The 22,620-nt window shown below is 35.1% G+C and overlaps 1 protein-coding gene across 3 annotated transcripts in view; it reads left to right on the top strand.

The window, feature by feature from the left end:
- GOSR1 (golgi SNAP receptor complex member 1) overlaps positions 1–22,620 on the top strand; it is a 55,166-nt gene that overhangs the window by 17,044 nt on the left and 15,502 nt on the right. For all 3 annotated transcript variants that reach the window (XM_082370821.1, XM_082370819.1, XM_082370820.1), the window contains exon 7: positions 19,716–19,745. In XM_082370821.1, coding sequence (XP_082226947.1) covers positions 19,716–19,745 — 30 coding nt within the window. The remainder of the gene's footprint in view (positions 1–19,715; positions 19,746–22,620) is intronic.

Here is a 22,620-nt window from a genome sequence, read left to right on the forward strand (position 1 = left end):
TTTGTATTTGATAGAGACCACCATAAAAAGAATTTTGCGTTATATCCAAAACTATATTAATATATTCTTGGGGTACAGAGTAATTTAAGGAATAAGATACTCAAGTAGCATAAAAATAAATATTAGCTTGCATTAACATTTTTATATTTATCAACCCCAAAAGAAGTTAAACAGAAATGCAATAGTTTAATTACTTTAAGGATGATTTGATGCTGAAAAGAGTATACCAGAGTTATTATATAAATTGATATTCTTTATTTCATTATTTCAGAACACATTGTTTATTATAAATTTTATATGAAAATTTTAGTTTTGCATTCATTTTAGTAATTCAAAGAAAACCCTTCAGGAGTTTAATATTGTCCATTTTACAGGAAAATAAATATAATAGTTCAGGGGCACACAGCTTAAGTAATTTGTTTAGGGTTATAAGAACGATAAGAAGATTGGCAATCAAAAGGAGTTTTTTTTGTTTTTTGTTTTTTTTAAAGAACTCAACTTCAATTTACTTTTTTTGTTTTTTTTTTAAATTTTATTTATTTATTTATTTATTTATTTTTGGCTGTGTTGGGTCTTCGTTTCTGTGCGAGGGCTTTCTCTAGTTGTGGCAAGCGGGGGCCACTCTTCATCGCGGTGCGCGCGGCCTCTCACTGTCGCGGCCTCTCTTGTTGCGGAGCACAGGCTCCAGACGCGCAAGCTCAGTAGTTGTGGCTCACGGGCCTAGTTGCTCTGCGGCATGTGGGATCTTCCCAGACCAGGGCTTGAACCCGTGTCGCCTGCATTGGCAGGCAGATTCTCAACCACTGCGCCACCAGGGAAGCCAATCAAAAGGTTTTTACCATTTTGTTTCTCAGGTGATTTTATGTATGATATACTTTACATATATTCCTTTCAGCATTCTTGTGAGAAGTTAGTATGTGCTCACTCCATACAGAGAGAAACTGAGGCAGGATGAAGTTGAGTGGAACGTGAGCTGATAAATGAGGGGAATTGTTAACACTAAAGCTTAATCTCAATAACAAGAGTTTAGTCATTGCTCTCAGTATTAAAACAGAGCTTCCAAATATGTTTTAGAAAAATCAATATTTTGTGTAAATTACAAATACTTGTTAAGTAATAAAATAATATAAAATTATGGACTAACATATATACAAAGTAATGATATGAAAAAGTTTCTCTCTTTTTTTCAATGTTGTCTCTCTTTCATTTGCTAAGTGCTTTGAGGAAGAATTTTTTTAGAATAACTTTTTAACATAAGAGCTATATGTACTTTTTATAGTACTCATTTTAGAAAGTATGAATAATAATTCAGCAACACAGAAAAGACAAGTTGAAACACTTATCAGTATAGATGCTATACCATTTTTTACTCATCAGTAGATTTTGAGCCTTTTCCCATGTTATTTGACAATTTTTTTTGTTTGTTTTTGAATAGTTCTTTTAACTTTTAATAGTGTACATATCCTATAATACAGATAAACCATAATTCATGTAACCTAATGAGTGTTGGCCTTTTGGATTATTTCTAGTTTTTATTATTGTACATACTGAAGTCTTTGCATGTATCCATAATTATTTCCTTATGATAAATTCCTAGAATTGGCATTGCAGGACTAAAAAATATATTCATTTTTAAAGCTTTTGATATAGTATTGTCAAAATTCCCTCTAAAGTTTTGCTACTTTAGAGTCCCATTAGTAGCATATTCTACCAGTGCTCTCAGGAACAGTTACTTGATTTTTTTCTAACTCATGCCATGAAGATAGGCAAAAATTCTCAGGCAATAGATTTTTTTTTTAAATAAGAAATATATTTTCATTAGAGAAAACATAGGTTAAACAGCCAAGCAGAAGAAGCATAGGTGGTCCAGTGGTTAAGACGTGAGCTTTCACAGCCATGGGCCCAGGTTTGATCCCTGGTCCGGGAACTAAGATCCCACAAGCCCATGGAGTGGACAAAAAAATTTAAAAAAAAAAAGAAGAAGAAGAAGTAATAGTTAAATTAACCTAAAAGTGAAATGGACAGCAAGAGATTATGTATTGCAGCAAGACCATTTGCAATGAAGAGGCCAGATTTGCTGTTAGGGTACTTTTTAGTTTGATCTTTCATGAAGAAAGGTGTTTTTTTTAAACTACTCAGTAACTCAGCTCATTTGATTTTGTGCAGTAGGGTCATACTTTTCATGGCAAAAAGCATATTTACATTTTTATTTGGTTCTTCATAAAATATTTTTTCATGTTAATGTAAATTTCTACAACTTGCTTCAAAAGTCCATATTTTTGCCTTGAAAAAGAGTAAAGCAATTTTTATAAATGAATGGTAAACTTTATTAAAAAAAACTGACTTTGTAATGAATTGTTTTTAAAGCTCTTCTTAATATTCTTTTTGTCTAAAAATAAATGTTGTTAGCTTGTAGCAGTTTATCTTACAGAAGATAGTAATTTCTCTTCCTATTTGGTGGATAAGCTAGCTTTCATTGTTTTTTGTGTTTTTTTTTTAAGATTTAATTTTATTTATTTTTGGCTGCGTTGGGTCTTCGTTGCTTCGCGTGGGCTTTCTCTAGTTGGCAGCGAGTGGGGGCTACTCTTCATTGCGGTGTGCCGGCTTCTCATTGCAGTGGCTTCTTTTGTTGGAGAGCACGGGCTCTACGTGCTCAGGCTTCAGTAGTTGTGGTGTGCAGGCTCAGTAGTTGTGGCTCGTGGGCTCTAGAGCGCAGGCTTAGTAGTTGTGGCGCACGGGTTTAGTTGCTCCGCGGCATGTGGGATCTTCCCTGACCAGGGATCGAACCCTTGTCCCCTGCATTGGCAGGCGGATTCTTATCCACTGCACCACCAGGGAAGTCCCTAGCTTTTTTTTTAACTTGTCTTACCCTGATTCTCAGTATGTCAGAAGAGAATGCTGGCTTTGAATGAGTGTCAGGCTTGTAGCTGTTTGTTTTTTGCTGGACTGTGGATGCATTCCTGTGAGCTATTTGGTTGCTGTTTAGATTAACTTCCTTTATATGTTTGTTCTCTTTCATTGCTCCTTTTTGAAAGGAGTATCTGAGTTAGTTTTGTATTTCAAAGTTCTTTTTTTTTTTCCCCTCTAAAGAACTTTTGCCTGTATGATCTTTTCTCTCCTTATTTATTTTTAAAGGGTGTGGGACTGATTGTATTATTGCTGTTTTTACAGCTTTTTCTTTAGAAGAGTTTTGTCATTTTGAATAAAACATGTCTTCCACATTTACCTTAATGAAGTTGACAAATTTCAGAGTAGTGGTGAGAAACTTGGATTAGGAGATAAGTGTACACAAATAGAAAGAGCCTAGCCTCTTGCTGGACTTCTTTACTGCCAGCGATCATCACCTCCACGTGAAAATTAGCCACCTTTTACCAAGGCTGCTGCCTCCATCTTCTCATCTGTGATTGTACCACTTCAAAAATCTTCAACTCTAACATTTCACTCTGACCAACACATTTTATTCTTCCAAGCCTATCTGCAGCGTCACTAGCTTCTCTTTTATATTTTTCTTCTTACCTTTAACCTCTCCTACCCTCGCTAGCTTGGATCTCATAGTTGATCAACTGAAATATTCCCAACATTTGGCCTTTTCTGTGCTCCTCTCTTTTTCTGTACCCTAGCAAAATGCCAACCCGATCCACAGTCTACTGTTCTACTCCTCTATCTAAGGGTTAAAGAGAAAGCACCCAATATACAGATTAACTTTGTTTTAGATTCATTATTTCCAACCTCGTCTGAGTATTCAGCATTGCCCAGTACCTTTTGCTTGCTTGACTCAGTTTAGTTGTCTCTCTCATTCTTTTCAAGAAATTTACCAGGACTTCCCTGGCGGTCCAGTGGTTAGGACTCTGCACTTCCAATGCAGGGGGTGCGGGTTCAATCCCTGGTCGGAGAACTAAGATCCCACATGCCACAGCACGGCCAAAAAAAAAAAGAACTTTACCAAAATGTCTCATTCCCCTTCTTGACTTTCTGGTCCCTCCACCTAAAAGAGAGGTCCTTAACTCCTACTTCATTGAAATTTTAAGGTTCTTTCTCCTTAGTACAAATTCACATACAGGAATACCCTTCTTTTCCTGTAGTTTTTAGAGGACGAGTTTTTTTACTGGGAAGGCTGAATACATCCATCTGGCTTTTATCTCTGTCCTTACCTGCTACCTCAGCTATTTTACTCTTCAGTCATCTTCTATACTGGCTCTCTCTAGTTTATAAATACACTTGCTGTCTCTGTGTCAGTACTCATTTCCTCCTTAGCCTATTGACTTCTTCCCTCACAGTCTACTGAGCATGTTGTCACTGGGGACATCAATGAGCTCCTGAAGGCCAAATCTAATATTGTTTGACTGCTCTGCCTCACTTGATACTCTTAATCTGTTCCCTCCTTGGAAACCTAGGCCACTGTAACACTGAAATTTACTGGTTCTCCACTTGCCTTTCTTATTACTCTGTTCCTTCCTGGCTGCCTTCTGATGTAGCCTCAGAATCCTTTACACAGTGTTCTCCAGGCAGAAATTAATTAGAGCTAATCCACCAGGTGAAACTTATTTGTCATCTCCCCTCTCACATTAGCCCAGTTATTTGTCCTTGACATGCATCATAACAATTCCTCCTCCCCAGAGATGGCAGCTATAAAGAAGACCTAGCAAAGAGAAATTGAAATTTTCATTCAGAAATTTATAGGAAAAGCAACTGGTGAGATTTTTATACTGCCAAGAATAATAAAATTAATGAGAGAGTTGAAGAAAGAGGAGCAAATTCTGAAATTATATAGACCCAGCTAAGAAGGTAAGCTGAGGAATTTCATCCATACTTAGAGGCTCTGTTTGTTTTCATGGAAGTACTCTGATTTGTGGGAATGGCGTGATTACAACTGGAATTGCAAACTGGTTATATTAAGCACATCACCTTAAAAATTCTTGACATTTTAAACAGACCTTTGGCAGGATTTCAAAGTAGTCAAAATATTTAAAATATTACGTAATATGTCAGTTCCTAAACTATCATTTTATTTGGTTGGATCACATCATAAGGACATACAAATAGACATTTTAGTTTTTCCTCTTACTAACTTGCCACTTTTATCTTGACGAAGATGCCTTAATGGATTTATTCCTTAAATTGGTATAATAGATAGAGAATGGGTTTTGAAGCCAAACAGATGAGAGTTTAAATCCTGGTGTGAACTGTATATTTGGGGGCAAGGGCCTTAAACCCTCTGACTCTCTACTGTCTTAAATGGGGAAAATTGAATTCTTACTTTGCACAGTGTTAAAACACTTAAAATTAGAGATAATGTGTAAAGTTTTTACCTAGTACAGTGCCTGACATGTAGTAGACCAGTTCTCAAATTACATTGAGCCTTTCTTGCCCATAGCAGCATTAGAACAGAAAAGTAGACTAGTAACTAGAATTGTGTACCTAGAGCTAGGTGACAGAGATTCCAGCCCTCTGGGGCCCTTCAGGGCCAAAATGGTATGTAGGAATAAATAACTATCAGCTAACCCTGATTATCTATTAAAGCTCAGAGTGTGTTTTTTAATCATTCTCTTCATTTATTGCTCATTGGATTTTCATTAGTATAATAAGTGGTTTATTTATTCCTAAGCTTCATTTTTAGATGGGAGTTTTCAAATTCCAGTTGCATTTCATCTGTTTCTTTGCATTTATCTGAATGCACATATAATTTTTTTGTATCAGTTTTTGTTGTTATTGTTGTTTATTGAGGTAACATTGGTCTATAACATTATATAATGAAGTTTTGTGTGTACAACATTATATTTCTACTTCTGTATATGCTACAGCTTACTTACCACCAAAAATTTAGTTCACATTTGCCACCACACAGTTGATCCCCTTTACGCATTTTACCTTCCCCTTCCCTTCCCCTATGGTAACCTCTACTCTGTTCTCTGTATCTATGTGTTTGGTTTTGTTTGGTTTGTTCATTTATTTTGGTTTTTTGTTGTTGTTTGCGTTTTTTATATTCCACATATGAGTGAAATCATATGGTATTTGTCTTTCTCCATCTGACTTATTTCACTTAGCATAATACCCTCAAAGTCCACCCATGTTGTCACAAATGGCAATATTTCATCTTTTTTATGGCTGAATAGTATTATTCCGTTGTATATATATATACCACATCTTCTTTATCCATTGAGATATTACCTCATACCTATTAGAATCGCTATTATAAAAAAGGCAAGAAATAACACGTGTTGGTAAGGATATGTAGAAGAGGGAGCCCTCGTACACTGTTGGTGGGAATGTAAATTGGTACAGCCACTATGGAAAACAGAATGGAAATTCCTCAAAAAATTAAGAGTAGAACTACCATATGATCCTGCAATTCCATTTCTGGGTATTTATCCAAAGAATATGAAAACACTAATTCAAAAAGATAGATGCACCCCTCTGTTTATTGCAGCATTATTTACAATAGCTCACATATGGAAACAACCTAAGTGCCCATCAATAGATGAATGGTTAAAGAAGATGTGGTATATATATATTCAATTTTCATTATTTTACCAAGCATTTGTTGAGCATCTGCAATGTGGAAAGCATCGTACTGGGTGTTGGAGATAGAGAAGAGATAAAGCCTAGTGACGTTCTGCCCTGTTTTTAATGAGCTCCACTAGGATGGGAGTGGGGGGGGCAGAAGAGAAATGTTAACAGGTAATTAAAGTGCATCGTAATTAAGTTTAATGTATGGAGACGTTTGTGCATACCACTATAGTATCACATTAAAGGGAATGATTAACTCTAAAGCTTCTGAAAGGGCTTTATAGAAATAAAGCATTTGATTTGAGTCTTGAAGGATGAGTAGGTATTCACTAAAATAGACATAAGAAAAGGTTTTGGGAAAAGATGAAACTTGAACCTTATGATCATATCTTTTTTTAAAAAAAAATCTATATCATTCCTGATAAATGATCAATGTGGATATATTAGAAATATCATTCATTTGTTGCCTGTCTACAAACCCTCTCCCAGGTTACAGGCCTTACTCATGCCCCTGAAAGGGCAGCCTCATAGGGAGCAAGAGAAAACAGTGGAGGGATGAACTGAGAGGTCGTAGTGTTTCTAAGATTCATCTATATGTTTTTTATATCAGTAGTCAGTTCCTTTCTATAACTGAGTACTTTCCATTTTATGATGCTATACCACAATTTGTTTATCCATTAACCCATTGATGGATATTTGGGTTGTTTTCAATTTGGGGCTGTTACAAATAAAGCTGCTATGAATATGAATATTAAAGCTCCTAATATTCTTTCTTATAGAATTCCAATTAATAAATGTACAAGGACTGATAGAAATAGAAAATCAGTAGGTAAACAGCACAGTAATAATTGGGAAAGAAAGAGTCACTAAATGGATGCTAAAATTTAGTGGGAATTTTGAGGAGAAACAGGGTACCTGCATACTCTCAAAGCATCTTCCCCAATGTTAATTAATTACAATGGGAAATATAGTAATTTTACAGTGGAGAAACCTGGCAGACACCACCTTAACTAAGCAATCTAGGTTAACATCAGTAATAAGACATATTGACATGATATACAGCCTGATATGATGCTTCAAGGGCCTGACATCACTGTATGGTATTCTTGCTAAAACTGCATAAGGTCATGACCATAACACTTTAAAATACTAGTCAGTTATTTTTGTAGAATGTCCCTCAACTTGGGTTTGTCTGATATTTCTCATGACAAATTAAGGTTAGGCCATTTTGTCACAGACTGAAGGAGACTTAGGAGACATGACAACTAAATGTAATACAGGATCTTGAATTGCATCATAAAAAGGAACGTTATGCTGACACATATATATGGAATCTAAAAAGAAAAAAAAGAAAGAAAAAGGTCAGAAGAACCTAGGGGTGAGACGGGAATAAAGATGCAGACCTACTAGAGAATGGACTTGAGGATATGGGGAGGGGGAAGGGTAAGCTGGGATAAAGTGAGAGAGTGGCATGGACATATATACACTACCAAACATAAAATAGCTAGCTAGTGGGAAGCAGCCGCATAGCACAGGGAGATCAGCTTGGTGCTTTGTGACCACCTAGAGGGGTGGGATGGGGAGGGTGGGAGGGAGGGAGATGCAAGAGGGAAGAGATATGGGGATATATGTATATGTATAGCTGATTCACTTTGTTATAAAGCAGAAACTAACACACCATTGTAAAGCAATTATACTCCAATAAAGATGTTAAAAAAAAAAAAGGACGTTAGTAGAAAAATTGGTGAATAAAGTCTGTAGTTTAGTTAATATTATTGTACTAATGTTAAATTCACTGATTTTGATAATTGTACTAGGGTTATGTAAGACATTAACATAGGAAAGCAGAGTGAAGGGTGTACGAGAATCCTCTGTACTATTTTTTGCAATTTTTCTCTAAGTCTAAAATTATTTCAAACTAAAAAGCTAAAAAACCCAACCAACAGAAAAACAACTATAAGCAAAATAGGAAGGAAAAGGTTCTTCCTCAACGTGATTAAAGGCATGTACAAAAACTGTTAATATCAAACTTAAGGATGAATGCTTTCTCTCTAAAATATAAAACAAGGCAAGAATGTTTGCACTAACCACATTTTACAGCATTGTATTGGAGGTCGTAGCAAGTGCAATAAGGGAGGAAAGGGATAAAAGGAATACAGATTGGAAAGGAAGAAATAAAACTATTTTTGTCAGATAAGATTACATAAATAGAAAATCCCAAAGGATTTATCTAGAAGCTATTAAATTAGTAAGTAAATTTAGCAAGGTCACAGGATGAAAGGTTATATATAATTATAAATTCTATTGCTATACTAGCAAAAACAATTAGAAAATTAAAAATTTTTAATTCCATTTACAACACATCCCCAAATAGGAAACATTTTAAAGTAAACTGAATATAATTTGTGCAAGACCTTTATGCTGAAAACCATAAAATGCTGAGAGAAATTAAAGGAGACCTAAATAAATGGAAAACATACCATGTTTCTGGATTGGAAGATTTGCTACTGTTAAGAGGCAATTCTCCCCAAATTGTTCCATAGATTCAATGTAATCTTATTTAAATTCCCAGCATATTTTTTTTTACAATCTGACTGTAAAATTTATATGGAAATGCAAAGGACCTGGAAGAGCCCAAAAATTCGGGAAATACAAACAAAGTTAGAGTACTTGCACTATCTCAATTCAAGACTTACTATAAAGCTATAATAATCAAAACAGTAAGCTACTGGCATAAGATGGACCTATATAGGTTAATGGAACAGAACAGGGTTCAGAAATAAACCAACTAACATATGGTCAATTAATTCCCAACAAAAGGTGCCAACATAATTCAGTGGGGGAAAGGAGAATATTTCCAACAAATGGTGCTGAAACAATAAGTAAGTCCCCTACATACGAACCTTCAAGTTGTGAACTTTCAAGGACGCGAACCTGCGTTCGCATGTCCAATCACGTAAGTTAGTTCACGTGTCTCATGTACATTGTCATGTGCGTGCATCCTCTACAAGTGGTGTGCTTTTGTGTACTTTACTGTATGGTACTGTTTATTACCAGTGTAGACTCATAGTCTTATTTTATACTCTGGGTTATAATCCAGCACTATCATTATTTTGTTCTTCAAACTGTTTCACCTTTGGCCATTGGGAGCTCCTGCAAATTAGCTTCTGTCATTTGACATGCCCCATCCTTTTTTTGAGCACTTCCTGTACTATCTGGCACGACAGTGTTTGTGGCTCATCTTGTATTTTCCCTGCCTTGGCTCTAGAACGAACCACTTCTCCAAACAACCTTGGTTCCTCTTATTGGAGAGTGGTTCAGAAACTAAGATCTGGGTGCTAGATATGCTTATTGCTATCGAAGTGTCATTCCTTCTAGGCTCTCTTTTTTTTTTTATTAATTAATTTATTTATTTATGGCTGTGTTGGGTCTTGTTGCTGTGCACGGGCTTTCTCTAGTTGCGGCGAGCGGGGGCTACTCTTCATTGAGATGCGCAGGCTTCTCATTACAGTGGCTTCTCTTGTTGCGAAGCACGGGCTCTAGGAACGCAGGCGTCCGTAGTTGTGGCTCGCGAGCTCTAGAGCGCAGGCTCAGTAGTTGCGGCACGTGGGCTTAGTTGCTCCGTGGCATGTGGGATCTTCCCGGACCCGGGCTCATACCCGTGTCCCCTGCATTGGCAGGTGGATTCTTAACCACTGCGCCACCAGGGAAGTCCCTAGGCTCTCTCTTGCTAAAAGTTTTGTGTTTTTTTTTAAATTAATTAATTATTTATTTATTTTTATTTATGGCTGTGTTGGGTCTTCGTTTCTGTGCGAGGGCTTTCTCCAGTTGCTGCAAGTGGGGGCCACTCTTCATTGCGGTGCGCGGGCCTCTCACTATCGCGGCCTCTCTTGTTGCGGAGCACAGGCTCCAGACACGCAGGCTCAGTAATTGTGGCTCACGGGCCTAGTTGCTCCGTGGCATGTGGGATCTTCCCAGACCAGGGCTCGAACCCGTGTCCCCTGCATTAGCAGGCAGATTCTCAACCGCTGCGCCACCAGGGAAGCCCTTGCTAAAAGTTTTTATCTTGAATGGGGTTGAATTTTTTCATATCTTTTAGTCTGTTGAACTGATCAGATTTTTTTCCTTTTTTGTAGTATAGTGAATTACATTGATTATTTTCAAACATTAAACCAATCTTGATTCCTAGAATAACCCCCCTTTATTATGATATATTTATTATCACTTTTATGTATTGCTGGATTTATTTTAAGGATCTTTACATTATGCTTGTGAAGAATATCTTTAGTTTTCTTTTCTTTGAAGTGTTTTTACCTGGTTTTAGTGGAAGGGTAAGACTGGCACCATTAAAATGAGTTCTTTCTGTTTGCTGAAAGAGTTTGCGCAGGCTTGGTGTTGTTTCTTCCTTAAATATTTGATAGAATTTACTATTGAATCCATCTTAGCCTAGAGTTTTCTTTGTGGCAAGATATTTAAATTACAAATTCAGTTTCTTTTGTAGATGTAAGACTATGGCTCTGTTTCATTTATTCCTGGGCCAGAGAGTGATAGGTGATTGTGATTGGCCCGGCCTGTCACACATCCATCCTTGTGGCCAATGGACTGGAAAGTTTGTTATCAGAAGAAAGAGAATGTGGCATATACAGGGCTCCAGGGAAGTTATCAGCCAACTTAGTCACTTCAATTTGGGTTTACTACACTCTCTTCTGTACTCTAAGCCATAGACGTAGAAATAGTATAGTTAAGCAAAATCCTTTTTTCTAGTGATAGTTATCGAAGTGGACTTTTACTTTAATATTTCATTCCTCCCTCCATCCCCTACCAATGAATTACGAACTATTTATGGGTCTATAAGGCCCTACATGACCAACATACTACCTATTTTATCTCTTTCCATCCCTTCATCTGTATCACTCTCTCCCTCTACTTATTAGATACCAGCCTGACTGGTTTTTATTCATTTCCTTTCCCAAAGATATCAAGGCTTTTCCTTTCTTGCTTCTTTGTTCTTATATTTTGTTTTATCTGCCTAAAATACTCTTCTCTTAGCTTTTCATATACCTTATTCCTTGACATCTTTATGGTCTAAGCTCACTTGTCACCTCTTCAAAGAGGCCTTTTCTAACTATCTTGTCTGAAATAGACTCTCCCTTATTATTATTTAACAAAGTACTTTTTTTGTTTCCTTCATAGCATTTATGAGAATCTGTAATAATTTGTTATTTTTGTTTATTTTTTTAATTATCTGACTCTTCTTAGGCTTCATGAGGGTAGGGCCTAGTTTGTCTAGTTCTTGGCAGTGTGTTGGGTGCCCAGTTCCTGTTATATCATAAACACTTAATATTTACTTGTTTGAATAAATGGATGTAAGTAGAAGATGTATTAATTTTGGTTTCATATACATATGTGTATATACATGTGTGCCCCAATGTAGAAAATCTGTTTCATTCATATACTTATTCCTCAAATATTTATTGAATACATACTATGTACAAGGTATTGGTTCCAGTGCTATGTATATATGAAATCTGATTTTGAGAACTGAAGGGGATATTATTGATGTGATTTTTTTTGCTTTGCAAGATGAATTCTCCATGAAATACCTTTTAAAAATCAAATTTTTATGTGGTATATAATAGAAGCCTGGCAAGCATCTCTCTTATTTACAGATGAGGAAACAAGATTCAGAGAGGACAAGATCTCATAACTATTTAATAGTATAGCTCTTACTAAACCCACATTTCCTAACCTATTTCCATATTTGTCCCACATCACACTGCCTTCTCTGTGATTTACTTCTTTAAATCTTTGTTTTTTCTTGTATTAGGGAGCCAGCATGGTGTAATGCTAATGAGAATTGAAAGACCAGTGACTTTTCACTTCTCTGAAAAGCAAGTGACTTGGCCTTTCTCTGTTTTTTCCATCTTTAAAATGGGATAGTAGCTGTTCCCTTATGTTAGATGATTTTGAGGAAGAATGACTTAAGATTTAAGGCATTTTACAAAATTAAAAGCACTCTAAAAATCTAAAGAATTTGTTTCATATAACTTTTCAAATATGGGACTGTTGTACAAAGCAAATTACACTTAAACAGGATCAGTTACATTATTTAGTTGAGAATTTGTTTTGTTTTCAATCCATTAACGTTTAGCAGATATGATTGAGTTATCTGAGATGGCACACATATTTGTATTATAGTTGTACACTTCAGTATAAATATGTCCATGAATGAGTAAAGAATATTCTCAGGTGGAGACTTACCTGCTGACAACTTTTCTTATGTCTTAGGCTATGTTTAGACTTGATTTTTTTGAATTTTTAAATTCACCAGCCTTGTCATTTGGGTGCTCCAATGTTGTGGTTGCAGAAATATTTTAGGTAGGCATTTTTAAAACATTAAAAATCGTTTCACTTTTTGTTTGTTTCATGATTTTAGTTAAATTTCCCTGAGGTCACATGGCTAGTAAAAGCTGAGATTTAAACCTACGTCCTCTGTTTGTGTTGTTTCTGCTATACTGCACTGCCTCTCCAAGATGATTTTTATGGTATCTACTTCACAGAGTTGCTGAGCTAATGCATGTAAAAAGGCTTTGTAAACTGTGAGGCATTTCTGTATAAGGCAGAACGTAACGGGGGTTATAAGAGTAAGAAAAGAAAATACTGAAGGAGGAAACCTTTTGTATGCACTGTCAGTTTACCTTTCTTAAATAAAATTTGAAATACTTTTGATGCCAGAATAGTCTTGATGAAATGCATTTCTAATGTATTAACAGACCATGACCATATTTGAAAAATATGAGATACATGGTCACCGTAATTTAGTGACCTTTTGATGGAGTGGTTTTCTCCCAAAAGTTTTTGGTATACATAGTTTATGTATATTATTTAATAAATACCATACAAGTCAATTAAATAATGGTCAGATTATAACATCTGTGAATGGAACAATATAGCAGACTCTTGGCATTCAAGATTAACGTTAGCTTTCTTAACTATTTATGAACCCTAAAGTTCACGATATATGATTTTGTTGAAATACAGACTTGAATGTTATGGAGCTGGTGTTGAGGAAGTCACTTAATGAGTACATCTGACCTTTCTGGGCAACATTTACACTTCAGCCTAACTTCCAACTTCACATTTGCTGCTTATTGTTATTTACTTGGTAGCTACTATGAAATGATTTATATACACACATATACTTTGTTTCTTTGTGAAACATTACTCCAAGGAGAAAACACAATTATAAAGGTAAAGGTAAAGTGATCCTAAGAAAGCAGTGATCTTACATAAATTTTTGGAAGAAACTATATGTAGTAGTAGTAGCCATAAACTTGGGAATCTGCAAAGATCTTTGAGATATATCCCTTATATGAGGAGTCATTTGTGTAATGGAGTGTTGAGTTTTTAGCCTGTGAGAACCGGTAGCATTTATTTCATTATGCATCTGTCATTCCACTCATGGGGTATTTTAAAATTACATATCAAAGCTCCATTGTTTCAGGTGGTACAGTTGTCTGCCATATTGAAATAGATGACAAAGCAAATTAACATTACCCTGAGCAGCATTTTTTTAATTTTTATATTCATGTGGTAAATGTCTAGTTTAACAAAGCAGAATGTTCTTGTTAGGAGCTTTTATACAGAACTCTTTTTCACTTGGAGCTATAGTGAAATCAAATTCACCTTCAGTTGGTCTGTGGCTTTGTTAAACAGTAAAACTTGAGTTGGAGGTGCTCTGCAATAGTGAGGAATTTTCTCTGCCCAGATGTGTTTGTATAATATAACATTTATATCCTCCTTGTCCTCTGTGGAAATTTATAAGGATTATTTCAGTGTTAACTCTCATTGATATTTTATTGATCCAACAAGTGTCTCATTTACTTACTTATTCATTCATTTATCAAGCATTTAATGAATGTCTTCTGTGTGCTAGATACTGTACTAGACTCTAGGGAATTTAAGATAAATTAGACTCAGTCTCTACCCTTTGGGAACTCATTCTAGTTAGAGAAATAATAAACATATAATTAGGATATCCTGTGAAATATTATATTTTTAAAAGTATCTCATATACTTTAAAAAATATTATTTTTCTTTAAAGATTTTTTTTTGATGTGGACTATTTTTAAAGTCTTTATTGAATTTGTTAAAATACTGCTTCTGTCTTATGTTTTGGTTTTTTGGCCACGAGGCCTGTGGGATCTTAGCTCCCTGACCAGGGATCAAACCCACACCCCCTGCATTGGAAGGTGAAGTCTTAACCACTGGACCGCCAGGGAAGTCCCCAAAATATTATATTTTTTAAAATATATGAGATAACATATGTGAAAAACTTCATAAGCTTTACAAATTTAAAATATTTTTCCTCCAGTGCATAGTATGATGTCTGATATATCTTAAATGCTTGTTATAATCTTGAAGGAATTGATGAAGAGCAAGGAGCTATGAAAACACATTATAGTATAAAGAAGTATTAGTTCTGCCCGATGTATAGATAGAATGGGAAAGGCTTCCCAAAGGATATGACTTCTGAACTGGACTTTGAAATGAAAGCAATTTATGTTGAAAATCAGGAAAGGGGATGCAGAAGAAGAGGGGATGCAGAAGAAGAGAGACTATGAGGCATGAAAGTGCCTTGATCTACATCAGCCATGTATCTGTAGGCTTATACAATTTACACAATACTTTTGTTTACACTATCGCTTTTGAGCCTTATGACAACTCCATGAGCTGAGTTCATATAGTCAAGTGCTTGAGCCTTGACTAATAAAACTCAGGTTGTAGGGTGTAAGAGAAAGCAACTAGCCATTTTATTCTTTATAGTTTCATGGATGTCATGATTGCTGATACTATTGAATTTCTGTGATTATATTTATGAGAGAATTGTTTTCTGAGTTATAAGTATGTGAGAGAGAAAAACATATACATACAATGAAAAGTATATTTCCATTTTTATTTACATAAGCAGATTAGTTTATATTGATATACAAGTTAATTTTTTAGAGGTTTCAGAAACAAATTAGAAAATGCTTCCTTAATATTTCATATTCTTTATAATTCAGGTAGATTTTTAGGATTTCAATCCTTATGTACCATTTATCTGAAGAACAACAAATGGAAACTGTGATTCCTCACATTTTCTCTTAGGCTTTTTGTTTCTGCTGTAGTTAAACAAGTTTGTTGACGTTAAAAAAATATATTTTTTTTGCACAAAAATGTTTATTAAAATACTTTCAGGGGGAAAAAGAGGAACAAAAACTGTCTCCCCATTTAAACTTGACTTCCTATTGTATATTGTTTGTAATCAAGACAGTGTGGTATTGGTGAAAGAACAGACAGATAGATCAGTGCAACAGAATAGAGAGCCCAGAAATAGACACACAAATATAGTCAAATGATCTTTGACAGAAGAGCAAAGGCAAGTCTGTGGAGGAAGGATAGTCTTTTGAACAAGTGGTGTTAGAACAACTGGGCATCCACATGCAAAAAAATGAATATAGACACTGACCTTATATCTTTCCCCAAAATAACTCAAAACAGATCATAGACCTAAATATAAAATACAAAACTTATAGAAGTTTTATAACATAGGAGAAAATCTAGGTAACATTGGGCTTGGCAGTGAGTTTTTAGATACAATGCCAAAAACACCATCCATGAAAGAAAAAGTTGATAAGATCGACTTCATTAAAATGAAAAACCTCTGCTCTTCCAAAGACACTATCAAGAGAATGAAAAGACAGCTACAGACTGGAAAAAAATATTTGCAAAACACATATCTGAGAAAGGACTATTATCCAAAATATACAAAGAACTCTTAAAACTCAACAGTTAAAAAGTGGGCAGAAGGTCTGACAGACACTTCATCTGAGAAGGTATGCAGCTGGCAAAGAACCATATTAAAAGTGCTCAACATCATATGTCATTAGGGAATTGCAAATTAAAACAACTGGATACCACCATGTACCTATTAGAATGGCTAAAATCCAAAACATTGACACCACCAAATGCTAGCAAGGATGTGGAGCAACAGGAATTCTCATTGCTGGTGGGAATATAAAGTGATACAGCCACTTTGGAAGCCAGTTTGGCAGTTTTTCTTAAAAACTAAATAGTCTTACCATATGATCTAGCAGTCACAGTCCTAGGTATTTACCTAAACAAATTGAAAATATGTCTAAATAAAAACCTGCACATGAATGTTTATAGCGGCTTTACTCATAATTGGCAGAAGTTGGAAGCAACCAAGATGTCCTTCAATAAGTGAATGGATAAGCAACCTGTAGGTACATCCATTCAATGGAATATTATTCAGTGATACAAGAAACAAGCTATCAAGCCCCCAAAAGATATGGAGGAACCTTAAATGTATAAAAGAAGCCAGTCTGGAAAGACTTCATACTGTATAATTCCAACTACATGACATTCAGGAAAGGTCAGAACTGTAGACAGTAGAAAGATCAGCTGTTGTCAGGGGTTCAGGGGGGGAAGAGGAGGAAGAATGAATAAGTGGAGAATAGGGGATATTTAGGGCTGTGAAACTACTTTGTATGATACTGTAATGGTGGATATATGACATTATGCATTTGTAAAACCCATAGACCTGTACAGCTGCAAAGAGTAAACCCTAATATAAACTATGAACTTTAGTTAATAATGTATCAATATTGGTTCATCAGTTGTAACCCATGTACCACACTAAAGATGTTAATAATAGTTGGGGGAAAATGGGTATATGCGCTCCCTGTACTTCTTGCTGAATATTTCTGCAAACCTAAAACTGTTCTAAAAAGTCTACTGATGTTTTTAAAATAGAAAATGTGACTTTCTGATTTCACTGTTAATAATTTAGCTTTTATCTTTCTCTTTTTTCTCTCCCTGACTGAACTGGGCAGAGTCTGTCAGGTGCTTAACTTTTTTGTCTCTAGGTAACTTCATGGGATTATAAAACAAAATTTGTCTGCTAAATAAACCATGAAAAAAGCAAGTAGAGATACTCCTTGGCCTACCCAGACAAGAAACAAATATGCCACAATATCAGTGTTAATGGAAGAGTGGTTACAAATGATTTCTACATTCATCTTTGTTTTTCGGTATTTTCCAAATGTTATCTGTAAAATAACACTTTGTTAGCGCTTAAACAGCTTTTTGTATCCTACTGCAGCTTAACTGTATTGTTAACATGTCTTAGAAGATATTATATAGAAATGAATAAGACACAGGTCTCTCTGGTTAACTGTAAGTGAAAGACTGCATCACCACAGTGCTTGATGTAAATTATCTCATTGGTTGGTGACAACCTCATCAGATTTTTTTGCAGTTTGCAAAGGGATCAGTTTTAAAATTTTATTTGTTATGCACTTGCTTGTTTGTTTTCTTACTTGCTTACTTGTTTATTATTTACTTATTCACCTACTCTTTTAAAAGAAGATTCTAATTAGTTGTTACCTAAGTGGTTTTCCCAAGTTCTTACATTTTGTTGGTTAAAACTACTTTAAAATATGTGCTTGAAATTTGTGTCATTTGCTGTTTGTGTATTTAGGGAAATGAGTTATTTTTTAAACAGAGAATTATTATCTAAATGTGGCTTTAGTGATTCCTTGGTACAATAATTGGTGATGAAATTTAGCTCATTGTTTTCAGCTAGTTTAAATTGGTCTTGAAAGAAACAGAAACTTGTTGCTTAATATAGACTCTAGATGACTCTTTGGAATGCCTCTGGGCTATTATGAAGTACTTGTTTAAGAAGGATAATTCCACTTGATTATATATTATATACCCCAAAGGAAAGTAATTTTAAATTCAATTTTTACTGGATTATGCTGTCTTTATGGAGCCACTTTGTTGCTGAATTGTATCCACACTATCCAGGATGCTTTTAATGAATGGAGTTTATTCAGCTAATAGGTGATACAGTCAACATTCAGAAAGCCACATAGTCTGGCTCTTAATCCCTCCACCGTCTTTGTAATTTTTGAAATTCTTAATCATAGCATTTATATAAGATATTTATGACATTTTTAAAGTTCATCTTTGTTCCCTAATTCATTGCAGTAACTTAGATTTCCTGGTCCACTACTTTATAATAAAACCTCAATTTATTAATTTATAGAATGAACTTAGAAATCCTTTTGGAAAGAGGTAGTTGGAAAAAATATACAAGTATTTGAGTCCCTACTGTGTTCCATGCACTGTACCAAATGGATACAGATGTCTGGGAGTTTGTTTTCCTACTTTCTGCTATAAAGCTGCCCCTTTACCAAATTTAGCTACCTGTAAATTCCTCCCTAAAATGGATTTTTGGTGGGTTTCTTTTTCCAGTGTGTGATGCATAAAGGCAAATATTTTACAGATCAAAGGTGCATTGGTGTCTTTATTCAGGTTCCTTTTTTTTTTTTTAAACAAGTGAGGGGTCATTTATCTATTTTTGGCTGCATTGGGTCATTGTTGCTGTGCACGGGCTTTCTCTAGTTGCGGCAAGCGGGGGCTACTCTTCATTGCGGTGCGCAGGCTTCTCATTGTGGTGGCTTCTCTTGTTGCGGAGCACGGGCTCTAGGTGCGCGGGCTTCAGTAGTTGTGGCACACGGGCTCAGTAGTTGTGGCACACGGGCTTAGTTGCTCCGCGGCATGTGAGATCTTCCCGGACCAGGGATCGAACCCATGTCCCCTGCATTGGCAGGCGGATTCTTAACCACTGCGCCACAGGGAAGTCCCTATTCAGATTCTTGAATTCTAAAGTGTGGCAAGCTGAGATTTGATTTTGTTTTTCAAAAAAGGAAGGAACTTTAAGATATAAATAATTACTACTTATAGGCATTAGAACTATATTTGCCTATCCTGTCTCAACAAGTTGGTTGTAATTCTTAAGTTTTGAATAGACAATGGTGACAACTTGGAGCTATCTAAACTAAAGAAGAAGTTCTATTTATTTGTGCTGTCATTAAAACTGTTCTGACTTTAATAATCAAGTATCTCTGTGGAAGAAATAGATTTAAGCCAACAAATAAAAGTAAGATGAAAACTGTATATGTGGATTAATTAATTTCAGAGTCCAGAATTTTCTCCAGACGCTTTCAGAAGTCTGGGTGCTCTTTTTACATAAATGGTTGGAAGAGTAATCTATCTGTAAAATGTAGAAAAATTAAGTGCAAGTTTTAAATGTGCGTTTAATAATTCCAGAATTCAAATTTTCTTTTTGTTTGCAGCTCAGATCGTCTAATAGAAGAGACAATAAGGTAGGAAAAATGTTTTGTTTTTGTTTGTTTGCATATAAATGAACAGATAAAGTTAATTCTATAACTAGAGTTAAAGTCAGTTCATCCTCATTAAAGATGAGAATTTCATTACATGGTTATGTATTTTTACTGTGACTTTCCCTTGTAAGATACATTTGAAGCCTAAAACATTTGTTTCCAGAATTAGTAGAATTGAGCTGTTTTACCTAGGTTAATTTTTCTGATTAATTCATACTCAGTATTTTCAGCCTCTGTCTTTTTATTCTTACTTTTTAATGAAAACAGTCTTGAACATGTGATTTGTTAAATGTCTTATGTATACCATTTTTGTAGACTTGGTTTCTGTTACAGAAGTTATAGAAAATCTGTAGTAATTAGTATTATCTGTAATAACATTAAAGTAGTTTCTTGCTTAAGGTAAGGGAAATATGTTGGTTTGAACTGCTTAATTCTCTAGGTTTGGTGAATTTTTAAGTACCTATTTTAAGACAGTAAAAAAGTAAGTTAACTAGGAACGGTCTCCGTTCTTTTTTTTTTTTTTTTTTGGGATTAAAAATTTTTGTATTATGTTTATGCATTCCCATCTAGTATTTTATGTACATTTGGAAAACACATATGATTCTCTATGAGTTGATGAACAATGACAGTATTGTTTTACCATTATATCAAACTCATAAATAGTTAATACTGTGGATGACACCTCTTTATTTGGTCTCAATGGGCTCAAATTTTCTTGGATTTCTCATAAATTCTGTAGACATTCCTATCTGCTTCTTACAAATGTCCTACCTTCTCTACAGAATGCTTTAAGATCAGATATCCCAGAGCTCCTACATTTTCGCATATTCTCCCTCAAAAATCTCTACCATTTTGATGGCTTCAATCACAATCTATATGCCAAAAACTCTCTACCACCATGTCTAACCCACATTTCTTTTCTGATATCATAACTTTTTTTTTTTTTTTCACACACACACACTGTATTTTATTTTTACAAGAGATAGACTGACACCAAGCATTGTACATGGATGACCATAACAAAAGCAACAATGATTGCAATTACCAAACATGAAACACACTCATACTATGTCATAATATTGACATTCAGTCCAGTAATCCTCCACTGTAACAGCTCCTTTACTTTGCAGTGAAAATTGATTTGTATATTCTTTGCCTCTGAGTCCTTGTGGGATTTTTTTTTTTTTAATTCAGACAGAAAGTCACAAAAATTATACTCATCCTCATCAGTTCACTCAGTCCCATGTAATTAATTTTTTTTCCATCTTGATCTTTTGTTAGCACTTTTATGAGTTCATCAGTTTTTCATTAGAGTTCTGAAAATGCTTATTCATTCAGTTCAGCAGTACAGTCAGTTACCAGAAACCTGTACTTGTCAGAGTCTTTTCCATGAATTTCTTGAAGATGAAACCCTTTTATAGGAACATATTTGCAAAATCATCAGAGTACACCCAGAACTGTCTGTAAATGACAAAAGACTTAAAAATGACCACGGTTAAAGATTTGATGAAAGTTCATAATAATGCAGTTGACAAGAAAATTAGTTATTTCTGAGATATACATTTTAAAGTAATAACTAGGATTATGACTTATAACATTATACCAGAACATATAAGATTTTTAGAAATTTCATGTAATGTCTGAAACATTTATATTAACATATTTCCATACATATTTCCATACAAATACAAATATAAGATTTTTAGAAATTTCATGTAATGTCTGAAACATTTATATTAACATATTTCCATACAAATAACCCAATGAAAGTTTAGTATTAGTTGTTTTGTTTGTTTGTTTTTTTATACTGCAGGTTCTTATTAGTCATCAGTTTTATACACATCAGTGTATACATGTCAATCCCAATCGCCCAATTCAGCACACCACCATCCCCACCTCACCGCAGTTTTCCCCCCTTGGTGTCCATATGTCCATTCTCTACATCTGTGTCTCAACTTCTGCCCTGCAAACTGGCTCATCTGTACCATTTTTCTAGGTTCCACATACATGCATTAATATACGATATTTGTTTTTCTCTTTCTGACTTACTTCACTCTGTATGACAGTCTCTAGATCCATCCACGTCTCAACAAATGACTCAATTTCGTTCCTTTTTATGGCTGAGTAATATTCCATTGTATATATGTACCACAACTTCTTTATCCATTCGTCTGTTGATGGGCATTTAGGTTGCTTCCATGACCTGGCTATTGTAAATAGTGCTGCAGTGAACATTCGGGTGCATGTGTCTTTTTGAATTACGGTTTTCTCTGGGTATATGCCCAGTAGTGGGATTGCTGGGTCATATGGTAATTCTATTTTTAGTTTTTTAAGGAACCTCCATATTGTTCTCCACAGTGGCTGTATCAATTTACATTCCCACCAACAGTGCAAGAGGTTTCCCTTTTCTCCACACCCTCTCCAGCATTTATTGTTTGTAGATTTTCTGATGATGCCCATTCTAACAGGAGTGAGGTGATACCTCATTGTAGTTTTGATTTGCATTTCTCTAATAATTAGTGATGTTGAGCATCTTTTCATGTGCTTCGTGGCCGTCTGTATGTCTTCTTTGGAGAAATGTCTATTTAGGTCTTCTGCCCATTTTTGGATTGGGGTGTTTGTTTCTTTAATATTGAGCTGAATGAGCTGTTTATATATTTTGGAGATTAATCCTTTGTCCGTTGATTCATTTGCAAATATTTTCTCCCATTCTGAGGGTTGTCTTTTCGTCTTGTTTATGGTTTCCTTTGCTGTGCAAAAGCTTTGAAGTTTCATTAGGTCCCACTTGTTTATTTTTGTTTTTACTTCCATTACTCTAGGAGGTGGATCAAAAAAGATCTTGCTGTGATTTATGTCA

This window comes from Balaenoptera borealis (assembly GCF_965194805.1).
Source record: "Balaenoptera borealis genome assembly, chromosome: 20".
NCBI classification, from domain to species: Eukaryota; Metazoa; Chordata; class Mammalia; order Artiodactyla; family Balaenopteridae; genus Balaenoptera; species Balaenoptera borealis.